The sequence below is a fragment of the Anolis carolinensis genome, chromosome 2 (assembly GCF_035594765.1).
Source record: "Anolis carolinensis isolate JA03-04 chromosome 2, rAnoCar3.1.pri, whole genome shotgun sequence".
NCBI lineage: Eukaryota > Metazoa > Chordata > Lepidosauria > Squamata > Dactyloidae > Anolis > Anolis carolinensis.
The window spans coordinates 171,213,350-171,234,548 of record NC_085842.1 but is presented as its reverse complement, the minus strand read 5'-3'; the positions used below and the strand labels follow the sequence as shown (position 1 = coordinate 171,234,548).

General features: G+C 42.1%; 1 protein-coding gene across 8 annotated transcripts in view; it reads right to left on the bottom strand.

Moving 5' to 3' along the window:
* b4galnt1 (beta-1,4-N-acetyl-galactosaminyltransferase 1) overlaps positions 1-21,199 on the bottom strand; it is a 95,381-nt gene that overhangs the window by 3,308 nt on the left and 70,874 nt on the right. For 5 of the 8 annotated variants that reach the window (XM_062971093.1, XM_062971092.1, XM_062971094.1 and 2 more), the window contains exons 4-10: positions 17,332-17,438; positions 16,349-16,386; positions 14,879-15,059; positions 6,755-6,862; positions 3,506-3,696; positions 2,318-2,458; positions 885-1,122 (exon numbers count right to left, since the gene is read on the bottom strand). In XM_062971093.1, the coding sequence (XP_062827163.1) occupies positions 885-1,122; positions 2,318-2,458; positions 3,506-3,696; positions 6,755-6,862; positions 14,879-15,059; positions 16,349-16,386; positions 17,332-17,438 (1,004 nt within the window). Of the gene's footprint in view, positions 1-884; positions 1,123-2,317; positions 2,459-3,505; positions 3,697-6,754; positions 6,863-14,878; positions 15,060-16,348; positions 16,387-17,331; positions 17,439-21,199 lie in introns of those variants that run through there. The other 3 variants (XM_062971091.1, XM_062971096.1, XM_062971097.1) reach the window with 3 other exon arrangements.

Below are 21,199 nucleotides of genomic sequence, written 5' to 3'. Positions count from 1 at the left end.
AGCAGATCTGATTTTTCAGGCACTGTAGGGATTGGTCTCCCCTTTTTGTGCAGCACCCAAATCCCTCTTTCTAGCTTACGTTTTGAGCCCTGAAACAACTTCATTCAGGGATTTCATACTTCAGCAAAAACATGTAGGATCAGCAAAGCATCTGTTAACTCTCTCCCATGCTGGGTATACAAGGATTGCAGATGTGCTCAGAGCACCTTGAGACCCTCAGTTACCATTCCTTTGCACCTAACTATGGAATTGGGTTGGAAGACAAAACTTTTCGGATCCTGCCTGCTCACTCTGAAACTTATGAGTGGCTTCAGGGCTTTAAAGTGCATTTATGAGGACAGTATATGGGTCGGCATATGACATTCTGTATATGCTGAGGAGGTGTTGAGTTGGCCAAGGTCAGTACCAGAGCTTGAAAAACACATATTTTGATAACAAATCCCCAAATTCATTAATAAACATGGTTACTGGGGATTCTGGAAGTTACAGTTCAAAAATTAATTCTCCTAACTGTACCTGAAATTAGTGCATCTCAAGCTATCTGACCTGGGGGACCCACAATTATTTCATCCCCAATGATGCGCCAGATTCAAGAACTATGTTTGTACCAATTGGAAACCTCCTGGAAACAATCCAAGAACTTGCAGCCAACAGGTCAAGGACTGGAACTAGTCCAGGGACCACCACTTTACAATACTGCCATCTTGAAGCCTTCCCTGTGCCTACAGAATCACAAAACATCACCATTTGTACTGTTCTTTCCATTCCATTTCCTTTGCTTATTTTATGAGAAAAGAGTAAGTGCCAACACAAGGCATACATTGAGAATGGTCAGACTTATTTCATGTGAGTTTGTAGTCAACTATCCTGTTGTCATCACTCACCAAGGTGGGCAACCCGGCTGAGACGAGGATCGAACCCAACCTGCAGCATCTTCTCTGTGCGTGCCAGGAAGAAGTTGACTACACCGTCAGTAACCACACAATCAGGGAAGCCTTCGATGACATGGTGGTAGCCTTGGCGGGTTCTTAGGCAGTCGCCGTCATCGTCACCAGGCTGCACACTGATCTGCTGTCGGTATGTGGTGGTGTAACCAGTGATCTCCCGCACTGCTCCACCCACCTGCCAGACACAGGGTAAAATATTTGGGATGGACAGGGAAAAAAGCACAAAGCAGGATTAGGGTGTTCACACCAAATAACATACAGGAAAACCAACTTGTATTCAATTTCATCATTCTGAAGCTGACAAAAGCTTGAATTGGGAATTTAGAATTGAGCAATGCTAGATCCCCAAACACTCTTGGGGGCAAATATGATCTAGGAGCCCACAAGTAACAGTCTTCATTGGTACAGATATAAGATTTACTTCAGAATTGCCATCTTTCTCTTTGTGTGTGTCTTCAAGTTGCCTGTTGGTTTGTGGCGATCCCTTGAATTTCGTAGGATTTTCATAGACAAGGAATTTTCAGAAGTGGTTTTACCCAGTTCTTCTCTCTGAAATATAGCCCACAAGACCTGGTAATCATTGGTAGTCTCCCATCCAAGTATGAATCAGCACTGACCCTGTAGTTTTCAAGATCAGATGGGATCTGGTGCCTTTAGAGTACTTTTGGACCTTTCAGCCATATACTAAGCCCATCTAATGGAGCATTATGTCTCTCTGCAGTAGCCAGGCATGTGTCCTACTACTACTTTGAGGGTTAGAAATGACAATTTCCACCATTGTCCTTAACATGTGATATTTAGATCTTGTTACAGAACCTGGAACTGTCTGAATCACAGTTTTATTGTTTAAACTGGATTTACATTTCAGAATTACTGTATTTCATCGCATAGCAATCACACCTTACATCTCTTTTTTTTGGTGGATGAAAAAATGATGTGCGACTATTATGTGGTGAAAAACAATCCAGCTATGGGACATCACTTGGCTTGCACCTTACTCAGCCAATTGAAACTGGAAAGGGGGTGGGCAAGCTATGGGGCTTTACTTGGCTATGATTATTATGTGGTGGTAATTATTATGCAATGAAATATGAAAGTAGAAATGGCACTCAGGGTCCTAGGAATCAACTTCAGCTTAGTCTGAAGTTCTTCCTATCTGACTCTCTTTGCACACTTCTGATCAGGAACACATATTTCCCAGAGTGCAGCATATAACCCAGCCCATGTCTCAACCATGACTGACAGGTTTTTAATCTCTTGTTGCCACTCTGGACTGTGTCACTAGCCTCCAAGAAGTTCAGCTGGAAAGATGTCTGCTTGTTTCCTTGGGCAGAGGAAATGTTCTAGAGTCAGGAAGGGAGGACACTCACCAGATCCAGGGATGTTTTCTCAAGAACGTCTACCAGCTTCTCCACTTTAGTGCGAGGTGTGAAAATGAAATCGTCATCTGCCCACAAAACGTATTTGGTGGTCACTTGGGATATAGCAAGGTTCCTGCCAGCAAACCAGCCCTAGGAAGAAGGAATCCAATAAAAGAGCTTCTGTAAATGCCAGTTGGAGGCACTGCCCAGTAACTCCTATAACAAAACAAAACCAACACCCCTCCCAAACCCAAGCGCTGTAGTGATCTCATTTAACTATGATGCACTGAATATCATAAATTCATCACTTTCAATTCCATCAATTAACATTTTACTTCTTTATCACATTCCTGCACCCCTTCCACCAACACATAGGCCCCTAGTAGAGCTTGGACAACAGTATTTTGGATTGTATTCTTATAATCCCTCAGTCAACATGCTGGTCAAAGGATTTTGGAAACTGTAGTCCCTGTGATTAGCAACTCCACACTCTCTCTGTATTGGCAACCCATTATCAGGTAGTTCTTTTAGAGGTCTAGATTTGACTCTTGAGACTTCCGCTCTTGTTCCTTATACTGCTTCTGACCAACTATGACATATGTCCAACCAGAGTTCTGTTTCAGCCTATCCTTGGTTCTCAACATTCATACATTCATATAGATTAGAATAATATATAACAATGCATTGAAATGGACAATGGGTACCTAATATGTAATAATACAATTTTAACTCATTCTGCTATCATTGATTTTAAATCATAACAATAGGATAATTCCCAACATAAATGCACAGGGTAGCTTTGCATCTTAAAGAGGTGTTCCTTGCCCATGTCAAGAGTTTACCAAGAGAATGTTTCTTTCAGGCCCTAATGCAAAGACAGTGAATGTTTCACCCTCTGATTGCTGTTGGATTCTAACCTCTATCAACTTCAACCAACACAATAGAGAATGTAGTTCAATGCCATCTAGAGCAGAGGTTCTCAACCTGGGGTCCCCAGATGTTTTTGGCCTTCAACTCACAGAAATCTGAACAGCTGGTAAACTGGCTGGGATTTCTGGGAGTTGTAGGCCAAAAACATCTGGGGACCCAGGTTGAGAACCACTGATTTAGAGGAACATAGCTTCCTCAACCCTACCCTATCACAACATAAACCAAGAAATTGAGTAGACCATTTAGGAAGGCCTAGAGACTGCCCACCTTGCCAAAGGGCATGAAGTATTGTTCAATGTGGGGGCCCTGCACATGTTCGGTGTCTTGGCTGTCATCGGCGATGATGATGGTCACCGTGGGGTAAAATTTACGGATACTGTTGATCAGCGCTCGCAACTTGTCATAGCGCAAGAAAGTCTTGGTTGCTATGGTGACCAGCGCACTGATGTTATATTCTACTGGCGAGAAAAATACAGACGAGGTTAGCAAAGTTCTGCTTTCAGAAGGAGACGATCACAAGGCTTCAGAGAAGGCCATGATAAAAGTGGATACAGAAATGGGCATTCATCACAGCATAGAATTTTTAGGTAACAAGAACAGCCTGGGCAAGATTGATTTGATTTAGAAGAATGAGATCCTGTCCTCCTACATGTTTCCAAGTCTCATCTTGATGCTAAGAGGACAACAGCAAGACTACTGCCACAGAGCAAGAGTAGTCCAAGCAGTGACCTCTGGACAGTTTATCACATCCACTTTTTTGGTTTCCAGCCAACATTACACTAGATCCCAATAATTCCCTTATTGCTACTTGGGGGTTTTTTTTGTCCATAAGCATTTGCCTTGACAAATATTCACACAATGATTTATGATTTGAATATATTAGCTTGCTATTAAACCTTCAGATTAGCTTATAGGGTTTAAATGACAAAAGTAGAACTCTCAAATCATTAGAATTGATGAAACTAGGAGAACAATCTATCATAAACTTTCACCAAAGTATTAAAAAAAAACATTGAAATTCAGATGCAAATTCATGGCTGCTGCTTATTACACATTACATGGCAAACTAACTAGCACTCTCAAGCACTGGGAATTAGCTCAGTTTTCTCCCCTATCCTGACACAGCAAAATACGTTTTTTAAATCAAGAGTTTTTCCCATGGTGTGAGATGACACTAGAAAGCTTGTTCTAGAGTCAGGGTACTTTCCTTTTTGACTTCATGGAGAAGAGTCTCCTGGAAGTTCACTCATTCCCTTAAAGTTCTTCAGCTCTTTAGGAAAGTGGGGAACACATATTGATGCTGACACATACACAACTAGCTTCCTTCCACCTGTTGTATTCAACACATGAATCTGTACCCAGAAATACAGTCACATGCTCCTTGGTAGCTAATAAGCACCAAACAGGATATATTCAGGCAAAACAGTTGCCATTCACACCGTTTTCTACTCAGTTTGGCTTTAGGCATCAGCTTTCCTCATGTCTTTGTCCCCAACAATCATCCCTAAAAATGGACTTGTCATCTCATCACCATACCCATAAGTTTTGCATTTCTATGGCTATTCATATATACAATCTATCTATAAAGATCTGTTCTTAGGCATTTCACTCCACACATCCAAGGAAGTGGACTAGGGGGCAATCTACACTGTAGATTTAATGGAGTTTGACATCACTTAGAATAATAGAATCATAGAGACCACATGGACCAACCAGTCCAGCCCCCTGTCATGCAAAAGAAGCAAACTACCCCTGACAGATGGCCATCCAGCCTCTGTTTAAAACCTACAGGGAAGGATCTTCCATCACACTCTGAGGCAGAGAGTTCCACTGTTGAACAGCTCTTATAGTCAGGAAGTTCTTCCTAATGTTCAGGTGGAATGTCTTTTCCTGTAATTTGAACCTTTTGCTTCAAGTCCTAGTCTCCAGGGCAGCAGAAAACAAGCCTGCTCCCTCTTCCTCATGACACTCCTTTCAACCTTCTCTTCTCCAGGCTAAACCTGCCCAGCTCATTTTAATTGCCTCCTCTGGACACTTTCCAGCTTATCAAACTTGAACTGCCACGGCTCAATCCAATGGAATCCAGGGAGTTGTAGTTACAGAAGATCTTTAGCCTTCTCTGCCAAAGAGTGCTGCAACTCCCATGATTCCACAATATGGAGCCATGACAGTTAAAGTGAGGCCAAACTGCATTAGTTCTACAATGTAACAAAAGCTTACGCTACTAACTTGATCCTCTGAGTTAGTCTCTAAGGTGCTACAAGATCCCCTGACATACAAATGCAGTTATAGTTTGAGAGTGGGAACTGGAGATGGCTCTTGTATCTTTAATGCCCATGGAGAAGAGGTAATTACAGCAGGTATTTATTACGTGGTTGTATGAAAAGCAACACCTGCTGAAATTTATGCAGCCATGTCCAAAGTCTGGCCCAATTGCAGCCCCTGTTCAAATTTCCACTGGACCTCTCTCTGCAGGCCTCCCTCCCTCCCTTTCTTGACCACAATCAAAGCCCTCCTGACAGATGACCATGCCACTTCTGCTGAATAACCTCCAGAGAAGGAGACTCCACCAGACTGAGGCAGCATATGCCATTTTCTGAAATGACTTGAAGGCACACAACAATAATCCTAATTAACTTGATTCTCTCACTAGCCAAAAGCAGGCCCACACTTCCCATTGAAAGACTGGTATGTTTACATTGGTTACAATTGTTCTTCATTTTATATATTGTATTGTTCCTTCATATATATTTTTTGCACTACAAATAAGACATATGCAGCGTGCATAGCAGTGGTTCCCAACCTTTGGGCCTCCAGCTGTTTTGGACTTTAGCTCCCACAGTTCCTAACAACTAGTAAGCTAGCTGGGATTTCTGAGAGCTTAAGTCCAAAATACCCAGAGGCCCAAAGATTGAGAACCACTGGTGTATAGGAATGTGTTCATGTTCATTTTCAAATTATAGTCTGGCCCCTCAACAGGTTTGAGACCAGGAGCGGTTCAACCGCAAGGCAAATTAGGCAGTTGCCGAAGGCACCATCCTCTATGGGGTGCAGTTGAGGCTGGAAGATGGTGCCTTCAGCAACCGGTGAGGCACCTCCGCCCAGGCGTGGCCTCCTTGGGAAGGTGTCTTTGGCAGGGCCTTCAGGCGCAGGCCAGGATCGCTTCCCTGTCCTTAAAGAGAAAACTACAGAGTGCAACTACAGCATCTTTCTGTAATGTGGTGCTCATGTCAACCACTAGAGAGCAAGAGAGACTCTGAAAAGGTGCTCCACAAAGCACAATGCTTGCTATAATTCACAGTGACTCATATCACAACAGAAATGATGCTGTAGATATTTTTCACCAGTCCTTAGGATGCAATGATTCTTAAACACTGATCCTTGCTGGGAGGAAGGGAGCTCCCTGCACATGATCAGGTGAATGCCTGCTTCAGATCTTCTACAGAAGACACAGCCAAAAGACTTCAAAACTCAGACCCTCCCTTTCCCCACAAATTCTGTCCATGTTGTGCTCACCTCCACTGTTCTCTCCACTGGAGGATCCTGGGTTGTAGAGCCTGGGGGTAGGCGCATGGCGGATGCGGATTATGAAAGTCGCATGATGCTCATCGGTAGAAAACTGCACTGAAAAACAGAGGAAGAGGCAGACCACCAGTTTAGGGCTACCTTCACTTACTTAAAAAGAAAGGCCACACCACACCACTATATAGGTTTCTGGGCAGGAGACAGAGTTCTCCACTATTCATACCTACTTGGATTATAAGAGTATAATTCCCAGACTTGTTAGAGAACGACAAAAAGTTTTCATCCACACAGTCTAGGAACATATCCATTGCAGATATGAGGGTCGTACTATATGCCCTCATTCTCATCACCCTCTTGCCTCCGCAATACGGGAACAATGGAACAACAACAACAACAAACCTTTATTTATATACCACTCCATCTCCTCGAGAGGACTCAAGGCGGTTTCCAACATGTGTGCAAAAAACAGCTAATAGTCAAAACAACATATAGCAGCATGAACAGAACAAACATAATAAAAACAACATCATAAGACAACAGTAAAAAAAACAGTTCAATTAAAATGGACACAGAGTTCCAACAAGGCTACTTCACAGGGGTATTGCAAGGATTATGGAAATAATGTATATAAAATATTTGGATACTTGACAGGAACTGGGTACTATTACATGACAAAGGAAAGGATGTCTTCCTGGAGAAGTCAATGCCTGTACGTTGCAGTTGTGGAAATAGTGCAAGAAGACCCAATTAAAAACTGCCAGGATTGTAATTCACACACAGTAGAGTGACATTTGGAACACAATAGTGATTTCATTTGGATGTTTTGCTAGTATTTTTGGAACTGTTCCTAGAACACCTATTACTTCTAGAAACCAGATAAAAAGAAAAAAAATATAATGGGGACTGAGAAAGACAACTATTTTTGATGGTAGAGATGGCAATCCCTGGTACAATAGAATTCGGGGGGAAAGGGATTTTGCAGTGTTTGTTAATGTTTTGGTTATTTTCAAGTGCCTCCTTTATTTTCTAAAAACAATATTATTACTTTCTTATTGTGTCAAACCTACAAAATTCATATTAGCAACTTGCTCTTTTACTGCTAAGAGAATAAACACAAATACTGAACTGTACTGCAAACATTAGAATGGAAATTCTGTTTGCCTTTGACAGAAAGCAGACCTTAAAGCAGTGGTTCTCAACCTGTGGGTCCTCAGATGTTTTGGCCTATAACTCCCAGAAATACCAGCCAGTTGAAGGCCAAATCATCTGGGGACCCACAGGTTGAGAACCACTGGCTTAAAGCATGGGTTTGGGTGTTTGAGGAGGAAACTGATATGTGCAAAGGTTACTTTTCAGAGTAGTTTTGTCTTTCAGGCTGCAAACAATTTCATATCCATTTTACTAGGAGTAAACTCTAATAAATTCAGTGGCATATACTTCTGAGAAGATATGTGATGTGCAAAGACTGTACTGTTGACTTTTTTCTTTTTTAAGGAAGTCACTTACATGAAAATTAAGGTACATGTCTTAGTTACATCCCATCTGGATTACTGTAACGTGCTCTACGTGAGGCTGCCTCTGAAGAGTGCTTGGAAACTTTTGAAAGAGCTGCAGCCAGGTTGCTGCCCCGGTTGCAACAGCTTCACTGGTTGCCAGTCTGTTTCCGGGCACAATTCAAAGTTGTGGTTATGACTTTTAAAGCCCTAGACAGCTCTGGCCCAGGCTGTTTGGCTGATCGTGTCTCCTTGTACAAACCTGCCCGGGCCCTGAGATCTTCAGGAGAGGTCCTTCTCTCAGTCCCACCTCCATCTCAAGGCTTTGTGTTCCTAATCTACATAGTGTTCCTAATCTACATAATGATAACCAGGCGGACAACTGTATATTTCCAAAAGGCCATTCATAGCAAGCCTGAGAGGAGAGGCAGAACCACTCAAGAGAAACTGCTATAGCTGCTGGAAAATAGGAAGAAATTTAATCCACAGCATGAGGCATGGCATGATCCCTGCCCTCTTATCTTGGCAAAGCACTCTCGTGAGAGGAGGAAGAGGACGGCTTGGCACCAGAGCCCTGGAGATTGCCTCGTTTCATGTGATAGGAGCCACTCGAAAGCAGGGGAGCCTCCCCCGTCCTTGGCAAGCATTTTTGTCCAGTAAGAAGGACAGGCATGCTTTGATAACAAAGGGTTTTTGTTTTTCAGGGACAGCAGTGCTTTTAGAGAAACACACATACACACATACTCCTCAGAAGTTAGCACTTTGGCCCAGAAAGACAGACCCATAAACTCATAAAAATTCAACATAAATCAGTTGGGAAAGGCAGTTAGCATTGCCTTCTTGTCCTGGATACCATTCAGTGATGCCTCATTCTTCTCATCCAATCCTCCAGATGCAATGGATGAAAATTCCCACTGCCCCCAGCCAGGACCTTGTCATCAGGTTTCTGTAGAAACAAGTCCCCATGATGTAATCTGAGACTGACTTGCTTGGGAAACGCACTTTTTGCAGTGACACCTTGCTGGCTTTGGGCTTTATATTTCACTTCTTCTGGGTCACCCTGAAAGGGCCTCTTTGCTTTAGTCAACACGGCATTGCTAAGTCCCACTCCTACTGACAACTCAGTCATTCAACCAACCAAGGAGCACTTGAAAAAAAAAACAGCCAGCACAGATCCCAGATAATGGGCTCATTTCCATAGTTATTCCAGAAAAGTTGGGTGTTTTCTGAAGTGCTTTCTATTGGACTATAATATCCACTATCTCAACAAGTGAGGATGATGGAATGCATAGCCCAATAATTTAAGCAAGAGCCACGCTTTGGAAGGCTGTTTGGTGACTACTACAAGCAGTCCCCAAATTACAAACAAAATAGGTTCTGTAGGTTTGTTTTTAAGCTGAATTTGTATATAAATCGTAACAGCTACATTTTTAAGTGTAACACCAACTGCATGTATGTATGTGTGTGTATATGTATGTATGTATATACACACACAGTATATACACACACACACACAAACACACATATATGTGTGTGTGTGTGTATACACACACACACACACACAGAGGAGCCCCCGATGGTGCAGTGAGTTAAACCGCTGAGCTGCTGAACTTACTGACAAAAAGGTCGGCAGTTTGAATCTGGGGAGTGGGGTTAGATCCTGTTGTTAGCCCCAGCTTCTGCCAAACTAGCAGTTCAAAAACATGGAAATGTGAGTAGATCAATAGGTATCGCTCCAGCAGGAAGGTAACAGCACTCCATGCAGTCATGCTGGACACTTGACCTTGGAGGTGTCTATGTACAGTGCCAGCTCTTCGGCTTAGTTTTTGTGTGTGTGTATGTGTCAGGAGCGACTTGAGAAACTGCAAGTTGCTTCTGGTGTGAGATAATTGGCTGTCTGTAAGGACGTTGCCCAAGGGATGCCCAGATGTTTTGATGTTTTTACCATCCTTGTGGGAGGCTTCTCTCATGTCCCCGCATGGAGCTGGAGCTGATAGAGGGAACTCTCCCTGGGTTGGATTCGAACCTGGCAGCCTTCAGGTCAGTAACCCAACCTTCAAGTCACTACGCCACCGGGGGTTCAGCTTAGAAATGGAGATGAGCAACACCCCTCTGAGTCGGACACGATTAGACTTCATGTCAGGGGAAAACCTTTACCTATATATACACACACCGTATATATTTGCATACATATACCTATATACATATATGAGTTTTGGATAGCATAGGGAAGTGCTAACACCCCTGTGGTGTTTGTTTTGCTGTCTGGCCCCCGTGTAGAAGATTTCAACTCACTTTCTGTCCCTGTGATAATGGATTTTGAAAAATGTGGCTTGTTGTGGAAACAAGGATTGGTGAGAAACCTTCAGTTGAGACACCTTTTCCCCATGAAAACTCTTTTAGGAGATCATTTCCCCTCCTGGGGGTAGCTTTCTGTCACTTCCTGTTGTCTCACCCCTGTTCTTAACTGTGAATTGGTTGTAAGTCGGATGTTTGTAACTCGGTGACTGCCTGTATACCGTTTCCCTGCCTGGCTAATGGTTTGTTTTCTCTTCATTCACAGTAGCTATTTATATGTTTCAACTGTTTATCCTGATCTAGCCGAGGCCCTCAGGATGATAACTGTCCCATTAAAAATAGCAGCAAACATTCAATAACAGAGAATAGAGCACATATTTAGACAAGATGTTAACATAGCTGAACTTACAAGAAACAGTTATTATATAAAGACTGCAAAACATAAAGACTATAAAAAGAGCCATGCTGGATCTGATCAAAGGTAGTTCTAGCCCACATTTTATTAACCCAGCAGGCATTTCTGCACTTTGCGTCTCAGTGTTGTATTCTGGAATTTTTAGTTATTTGTTATTTTTATTTCTGTACCTAGCCTAAAATGGCCTATGCAAGGGGAAAAGTGAAAGGAAACTACAACATGGTCATATCAGGCTGCAAAACTTCTATAAACCAAGGGACCTGGTAAAAAGGAGGTAATATTCAAAGACATCTTTGCAGATGTGTTTCTCAATAAAAAGGTCATAAAGAAATCCTTTAAGATTTAGAAAAAGAAATGTCTAGCATAAGCATTCATGGACACTTGCTTCTTGCCATTAAAAGGTAAAGGCTTTCCCCTGACATTAAGTCTAGTCATACCCAACTCTGGGGGTTGGTGCTCATCTCCATTTCTAAGCCAAAGAGCTAGCATTGTCCGTAGACACCTCAAGGTCATGTGGCCGGCATGACTGCATGGAGCGGTCATGCCATTACCTTCCTGCCGGAGCCATACGTTTTACCTTCCCCACTGAGGTGGTACCTATTGATCTACTCGCATTGTATGCTTTCAAAGTGCTAGGTTGGCAAAGTTAGGGCTAAGTCGGGAGCTCACCCTGCTCCCTGGATTCGAACTGCTGACCTTTCAGTCAGCAAGTTCAGCACCTCAGTGGTTTAACACACTGCGCCATTAGGAGCTCTTGCCATTATTCAACCTGAAATCCACAGATAGCTCAGCAGGTTGAATCGCTAGCTGCAGGAAATCTGCTGACCAGGGGATTGGCAGTTCAAAGCCACATGTTGGAGTGAGCTCCCGATTGTTATCCTTAACTTCTGCCAACCTAGAAGTTCGAAAATATGCAATGTGAGTAGATCAATAAGTACTGCCTCGGTGGAAAGTAAAAGGACACCCCATGTAGACATGCTGGCAAAACACGATCGGAGGTGTCTATGGACAACAAGCTCCTCAGCATGGAAAATGGAACAAGAGAACCTCCTTATGGATAGAGTTGAGCATTGCCTCCAGACGCCAGAGATGAAAAAGGAGAAGGCCTTTACCTTTGTCTGTGTGTGTGTATTGTATGTTGTTGTTGTGTAAAAAGCATTGAATGATTGCCTTATATGTGTACTGCAGTGGTTCTCAACTTGTGGGTCCCCAGATATTTTGGCCTTCAACTCCCAGAAATCCTAACAGCTGGTAAATTGGCTGGGATTTCTGGGAGTTGTAGGCCAAAACACCTGAGGACCCACAGGTTGAGAACCACTGGTGTACTGTAATCCACTCTGACTCCCTTCAGGGAGATAAAGCGAAATGTAAATAAAGTGTATTATTATTATTATTATTATTATTATTATTATTATTATTATTATTATTATTATGTTCAGACTAAAAATTTCATGCTCTCAATTATTCTCAATTACATTTTAATTTAATTTAATTTTATCCCACCTTTCTCCCACTATAGGGACACAAGGGGTCTTAAAGAGGCCAAAGGATTCTTTTACATATTTGTATGGTAAAAAGGCAATTGGTATGAAAATCAAAAGGATTACAGTACCTCAGTTGAAATACCTGGTGTTTAGTCAACATAGCAGAGGTCTACTATTGAGCACTTAATACAGTGCAAATATCTTTAGGAAGCTTTTATATGCTAAGACTGTGACTAACTGTAAAGTAGTGATCCAGAACTAAACCAATGTATTAGTGAGATATGCCTGTATATCATTTGCTTGGGAAGAAAAACTAGAGGATATGAACACACCCATGTCTTGTCTCTGTGTTTCCAAGAAGCATTGGGTCAGCTGCTGGATGAACACTGTGATTAACACAACACTCCCGTTGTGTTAATCACACCACTGCTGGAACCTCAATCTGTGAAGACTGTGTGTTGACCGGCCGTGCACCGACCTCCACACATTAAAAAAATCACGCAGAGGCGTCTTCCAAGAAATGGAGGACCATCATCCTCTAACTACGAGGGATCGCCTAAATAAGTAAGTAAGAAGAAAATGCTGGATTAGATATGCCTTTGATCAGATCCAGCCTGTGTTATGTTTTTAAATAAATAATCCCACTATGCAACCTCAGACATACAAACTGGAAATTATTAACAGAAAGTCATTCCAGAAAAGAGAAGAATGTATACACAAGAGGGTTTTAAGATTCTTAAGGGGCACTCAATGTAGCTTCATATCAACTAACACAACAAAATTGGTGTGGTATGCTAATATTATTATTCACAGTATCATGTGAACAAGCCCTATTAACATTGGCTGGAATCCTGTACGGTAGATATATATTCGTAACCATCATGGTTAAAGTGCAATGTACTAAATCGCAGCCCAGTCTCCCCAGTCCACACTTTCTAAGGACGTTATCCCACAGTGGGTGGGAGGAGTGTCATATATCCTTGGCAATATGTCCTGTTGCATCAGAAGAAAGCAAACGGTATCATTTCTCGGATCCCATGACATGTTGTTCTTTCTTCCCTTTTCTCCCGAAACCATTAATTTTGATATTTATCTCACAACAGAGTGCAGTTCCCACCCATTCCATTAAAAAAACCTTGAGAAAAGAACTTGGGGATACTAGACTTTCCCTTCTAATCCTGCTACTCTCGAGGAGACAAGAGGCATTGATCTGCACACATACAGCCCTTCTCTGGGCTCCTCTCCTTCCTCCCAACCTCTCTAACCGTAATGCAATTTCAAAAGCCAAGATTACTATGAGAACTGACAGAAAAACAAAGGGATGTTATTTTGAAATTTTTGTAATATTTATGATTTATTTATTTATTTATTTTTTAAATTACCATGCCAGGCTCATAAACAGGATTTTGGGAGAGAAATGTCAACACTTGATAGGAGACCACCTATGGGATTGCACCTTACTCCACATCACTAAGTGATTCATCATGGGTAAATTTGACAGATCCTATCCCAAGTGTTTCCCCCCGTTTTCCCCAGTTGTGTAGCAATTCCTGAGCTTGGAAAACCATATCTGTCTGTGCCCCCCCTCTCCCTAGGTTCCAGACACTTTCAGAAACACTTTTCTGATGAGACATGAAGGACACAGGGAGTACCGTATATACTCGAAGATAAGCCGAGTTTTTCAGCCCTTATTTATGAGCTGAAAAAGCCTCCCCCGGCTTATATTTGGGTCAAGGTCAAGCCAGCAGCGGAGCCTGGAGGCCACAGTATGTTTTCTTTTCCAAAACCTCCCTCCTCTGCTTCTCCTCCCAGGCTGGTTATCTTATATTTTTTTGAGAGAGACACAGAGAAGAAGCAAATGTTTTCAAAAGCGAAAGGAGTGTGAGAGAAACCCTTGCAAGCCAGATTGCATGGGCAGAAGGGGAAGAAAAAAAAGATATTCTTGCAAATTTGCACGATTCATTACTATTATTATTACTACTCCTACTACTACTACTACTATTGCAAGAACATTTGAGTCCAAAGGGAGGGAAGGAGGGAAAAGAGAGCAACAGAAGGTGTGTATTTCTTTTTATTCCTAAGGAAACAAAAATGAGGTGGTGTTTTTTTGGGAGGGGGAGAGAAGTTTTAAAAAACCTTCGGGCTGTATGGCCATGTTCCAGAAGCTTTCTCTCCTGCCGTTTCACCCACATCTGAGGTAGGCATCCTCAGAGGTTGTGAGAATACCTGCCACAGGTGTGGGCAAAACGTCAGGACAGAAAGCTCCTGGAACATGGCCATACAGCCGAAAGACTCACAGCAACCCAGTAATTCCGGCCATGAAAGCCTTCGACAATAAAATTTCTGATATACCCTAGTCTGTCTTATGAGATCTCTGCTCTAGCCCCGATAGGGAAAGCAGTGGTTGCCTTCAGACCACACCCACCTGTATCCGCTGTGTTGGGATGGAAGAGCGTGTTGGTGTAGGTGACGAATTGCATTTGTCGGTTGAGATTGTCCAGCTGGGATGCCAACATGGCGAGGTGCATCCCACCTTCTCCTTCCACCTTGACACTATCGACTTCTGCAGCCACATCAAAGGTTCCCATTGTTGCTGTCAAGTTCACCTGTCAGAGGAGGGGTTTAAAAAAAAAAAAGGTACTGACAACATCAAGGACTAATGAGCCGGTATGCAATTCTAGAACCTATTTTATCAACTGACTGGATAGGAAGGAAATGGGAGGCAAATTTAACTAATTTACGACATTGAAATGAGGAAGTGCCATCACAGTGGATGATGAAGCAGCTGCTCCCCCCTGTGGCCAGAATCGAACATTCCCTCAGGAAAAGGTTAAATTGCATCTGCGTCTGTCTCTGTCTTGGTTCTATGTGTATATGGGCATTGAATGTTTGTCCTATATGTATATAATGTGATCCGCCCTGAGTCCCCTTCGGGGTGAGAAGGGCCGAATATAAATACTGTAAATAATAAATAATAATAAATGGGACCTTTTCAAAATTCATTTGTAGATCACAGATTGCCAGAGTAAGGGGTATGCCTAGGAGTAAACCCACCACCCCAAAATGGATTCTGGTACATAAAACAAATATGGATATTTAGTACAAAACTGGTTTCCTCCTCCCACCAGCCCCACTGCCCTGCTAATACCAATTAATGCATTTCTACAAAACGTGGCTTTTTGTGGCCAAAGAGCTCAATTACATACACCTGTACACAACATAGCACCCAAACTATTTGTGGCTTTATACAGTGGCTTTTTATCAGAGATCTCCCAAAGAGAGAATACCTACTGGCTATTTGTTAGAGACACAAGGCCAGTTTCTGCATTCAGCAGAATTCAGCTGTAAATCACTTTCTTACAGAATTAAGAGGTAAGCAAACACTTGCGCCATTTCAAGCCATTGGAGGGAGTTTATACATTTGAATGCTCTGTTCTCCTGTCTGTAATGTTAACCACCTGCATGTAGCAAAATGGAACATATGGAAAGGAGGACACAGAACTCCTCTCTCTCTCTCTCTCCGATGATTATATGCAAAGTCTGAAAACAGAATGGCAAATGGCACTCCCTTGTAAAGCCAAAGTATCCAAGGCACCCTGCCTCTACATAGTCCCATTATTTTTGCATCCTATGGCCAGAATTAGCATCCTAGGCCCTTTGGGGACAATCAAAACAGCTGCCTGATTTGTCTAACTCACCCTGATACCCAGCACAGGGAGCTCTCCATCCCTGGGAGAAGTATGTAATCACACAAATTTCATCTGCAGACTAAAGGAGTGCCATTCATAAAGTGACCATTGATTAAAAATAAATGGATGTTAGCAACTAACAAAGCAGAAACACAGCCAACTTGTATTCTCTGCCCTCAGACTTCTGTGCCCCAGAGTTAACTTACCCGGTACAACGTTCTTTCGGCTGCCTGTAAGCTCAGGCCTGAGGAACACAAAGGCACAAGTAGTTAGTGGGTCTTTACTATCTGTGGTGACACTGTGAGGAGGCACACTTACTCCAATAACTGCACCCTCCTCTGCCCCCACTACCCCTGGCCACTTTAGTTGGTCACCACCTTGGCAACAGAAAAGTGCACACATGAGGGGAGAAGAGTTCAACAGGGACAAATGCAAGATATTCCACTTTGACAAAAAAATAAATAAATACAAAGATACAGAATGGGGGACACCTGGCTCGACAGCAGTACGTGTAAAAAATATCTTGGAGTCCTCGTGGACAACAAGTTAAACATGAGCCAACAACGTGATGCAGCAGCTAAAAAAGCCAATGGGATTTTGGCCTGCATCAATAGGAGTAAGGTGTCTAGATCCAGGGAAGTCATGCTACCCCTCTATTCTGCCTTGGTCAGGCCACACCTGGAATACCGTGTCCAATTCTGGGCACCACAACTGAAGGGAAATGTTGACAAGCTGGAATGTGTCCAGAGGAGGGTGATTAAAATGATCAGGAGAACAAGCCCTATGGGGAGCGGCTTAAAGAGCTGGGCATGTTTAGCCTGCAGAAGAGAAGGGTGAGGGGAGATATGATGAGGGTCATATATAAATATGTGAGGGGAAGTCATAGGGAGGAGGGAGCAAGCTTGTTTTCTGCTGCCCTGGAAACTAGGCTGCGGAACAACGGCTTCAAACTTCAGGAAAGGAGATCCACTTGAACATTAGGAAAAACTTCCTCACTGTGAGAGCTGTTCGGCAGTGGAACTCTCTGCCCTAGAGTGTGGTGGAGGCTCCTTCTTTGGAGGCTTTTAAGCAGAGGCTGGATGGCCATCTGTTGGGGTTGCTTTGAATGCTATTTTCCTGCTTCTTGGCAGGCGGTTGGACTGGATGGCCCATGAGGTCTCTTCCAACACTATGATTCTAAGAAACTCACCTGGGATGAGAATGGTCTGGAGGGGACGGACCTCCACTCCCTGAGCTGGATACTCCAGAGGTGAGTTGGCTCGAACAATGAGGACCTGATCAGCTGGGGACTGTGACCTGGGAATGAGATGAAGGAAGAAAACTCTGGGAGATTAGTGCTTGGTTTTGAAAAGGGGCTCCCAGGCATATAAGAAATATGTACTTGGAAAGATCTGGCAAGCACCAAGGATTCGCCCCCACCCAGTTCAAGATTCTGCCTGCCAAGCATATCCTTCTCTGATCAGGTGAAGGCAACAGGTTGTTTGCCTGTATGACTTTACTTGCAGCTAATGCTGTCCATAGACAGAATGCTAAAATCTAAATATTCAACAGATTATCTTGGAACAAGTCCCACTGCATTTGCATTAAAGACCATCCCTGATTTATCTCTGATTTATAAACTACTCATCATTAAGAATGGGCAAGAAATAAGAGAAATCTACCCCTAGGAAGGAACATTCACTTCTGGAAGAGTTATTATGGGGGAAAGGTGTTTCCACTGAAGCCTTTTTACCAATCCTTGTTTCCACAACAAGTCAAATTTTTCCAAATGCAATTATCCCAGGGACACCAAGTTGGGTGAAATCTTCTGAACAGGGACACAGACTGCAAAACAAACACCACACAGGTGTTAACCCTTCCCTTTGCTATACAAAGTTAAAGAATATATATATTTGCTGGAGTTACACTTATAAACTTACTTGTTCCAACTTACATACACATTCAACTTAACAACAAACCTGCAGAACCTATCTTGTTCATAACTCGGGGACTGTCTATACTTCTAGAGCAGTGGTTCTCAACTTGGGGTCCCCAGATGGTTTTGGCCTTCAACCCCCAGAAATCCTAACAGCTGGTAAACTGGATGGGATTTCTGGAACTTGTAGGCCAAAAACATCTGGGGAACCCAGGTTGAGAACCACTGGTCTAGAGCAAGCACAAGTGTGCTGTTCACCTGTAGAAATATGGGAGTTGCTCCCTATCTTTTATAATAATTTTAATTAAGTATTTATTTTTAAAGGCATTTTAATTAAAATTGTCAACAATTCTTATGCACACATAAACACAAACAAACTTAAACAACAATTACATATCAAATTACACAACATATATCTCTAATTACATATAAGCCAAAACTACAAACAAATATACATAATTTGATTTTGAAAGTGGATTTCTTGCTTCCTTTTTTTCAGTTTCTCTATAATTTGGTATTTTTCCTTCTACCTTATATATAATTTAAGTAATTAAGCATTTTCTAATACATGAAAAGAGCCAAAACACAAAAGTAAACAAGAAAGAAAACGTAGTAAGAAAACAACCAGAACAAGAAAAAATAAAAAATACAACTTTTCTAACACAGGTTAGACATAACGATATAAAGTAACTTCTCCCATTATGATTGCCATTCCATAATTCTACTGCTTTGCAAAATCTGCTAATTATCAAAATCAACAAGTTACCATATTATTCCCCTTTCCTTGCAAAATGCTGGATAAAGTTCCCAATGTGTTTCCAGTGACCTTTCTTTAATCAATGTTGTTAATTGTCCATTTCATCTAAGTCCTTCAGGTTAAGTAATACTGTTTTATTTTTATAATTCTAAGCATAGAATAAACTTGTTGCAGTGATCATGTGTTGTAAACATTTTTTATTTGCTGCATTTTTTTCTGATCTGTTTTCAGCTGCAATCCCCATCAACACCAGCTAACATGGCTAATAGGAATTAAAGTCAAAAACATTTGGAGGGCAACAGGTTGGAAAAACCTGCTCTACAATATCCTTTTTGAGGCACTATATAGCCATCTCAAAGGATAGCATGACAAAGTGAATTACAGTACCCATTTAATAGATCTGGGGAAGTTTGGGTTCATATCTCAAGCCATTAGAACAGGCATGGGCAAACTTTGTCCCTCCAGGTGTTTTGGACATTTCTAACAAACCTCAAAAATCAATGAGAACATAACCTGCATTGAAAATTTTGGAAAAGAATGAATAGGAGGATCTTTTCCCCTTTTCTATTGTGGTTAGTTAAGACCTCAGAGTCAAACGGGGTCAATTAAACAGAAGAATTGCTCATGGGGCAGGAAGGCATCTGTTATCACCTTCTGGAGCTAGGAGAAAAAGCTTGAAAAGGTGTGAATTTAAAGGAGATTGCTCTTTGTATTTCTAGTATACTTGATATAACAAAGGTTTCTTTTTTGCAAAGCTGGAAAGAACATGAAATGTCTGAGGTGGAACAATGCATGCTACCTATCTTTGGCTAAGGATACTGTATCTGAAAGGACAAAGAATGGCAGGCCTGTGCCATAGTAATTCAATGTATTATTAAGACATAACCAACAGACCATATAGTGGTGCAACAAAGGTTTTGTAATTACAATGCATGAAATCTCAAGGTACAGTTGGGAAAGACCACTTGCCATAAGTCTGTACAAATATGTGAGGGGAAGTCTTAGGAAAGAGGGAGCAAACTTGTTTTTTGCTGCCCTGGAGACCAGGATAGGTAACAATGACATCAGACTTTGGGAAAGGAAATTCTACCTGAACATTAGGAAGAAAATATTAACTGTGAGAGCTGTTCAGCACTAGAACTCTCTGTGGTAGAGACTCCTTCTTTGGAGGCTTTTAAGCAGAGGCTGGATGGCCATCTGTTGGGGGTGCTTTGAATGCAATTTTCTTGCTTCTTGGCAGGGGGTTGGACTGGATGTCCCATGAGGCCTCTTCCAACTCTATTATTCTATGACTTGGATGGATGCTGGCACTTGGTGCAGAACCATGGAGCAAGAGTGGGAATTCTGCAGCCCTCCAAATGGTGTGGACTGCAAATCCCACTTTCTTACCCTTGGCCATGGAATTGCTATTTAATGTCATTAGGAAGGCCACATAGGTCCCACCTCTGGTGTAGATGGTAATGAGCTAGGTAAACCAGGGGTCTGGCTCAGTATCAGGCAACCCTCTGTGCAAAAGCATAGAGTGTATCAAGAACACACAAGGACCTGACATTATCTCCATATGATAGAAAAACGGATCTTTTGCCATTCCTTCCAGTGAGGAAAAGGCTAGATTACAATCAGATTTTAAAAATCAAAAATTAGAGGGAAAGTGGCACATACATTGCAAACGTTTAAAGCAGGAAAATGCCCCATTCCAGAAAGACACTTAGATCTAGAAGGGACTGGTTATTTAAATCTTTAATACCACTAACATAAACACAACCATTTCTCTGGGATGTGCTAGAGCAGGGGTCTCCAAACTTTTTAAACAGGGGGCCAGTTCACGATCCTTTGGACCATTGGAGGGCCGGACTATAGTTGGCCACCGAGCAACAACAACAACAACAACAAAGAGTGTTGGAAGAGACCCTTTTGGCCATAGAGTCCAATCCCCTTCTGCCTTTGTGCACCAAAAGCACAAACAAAGCACCCCTGACAGATGGCCACCCAGCCTCAATGTTAATAATAACAATAATAATAATAATAATAATAATAATAATAATAATAAAGGGTTGGAAGAGACCCACTCCTAGGGCCATTTAGTCCAACCCCCTTCTGCCTTTGTGCACCAAAAGCACAAGCAAAGCACCCCTGACAGATGGCCACCCAGCCTCAATGTTGTTGTTAATAATAATAATAATAATAATAATAATAATAATAATAATAATAATAATAATATAAAGAGGGTTGGAAGAGACCGCTTGGGCCATTTAGTCCAATCCCCTTCTGCCCTTGTGCACCAAAAGCACAAGCAAAGCACCCCTGACAGATGACCACCCGGCCTCAATGTTGATAATAATAATAATAATAATAATAATAATAATAATAATAATAATAATAATA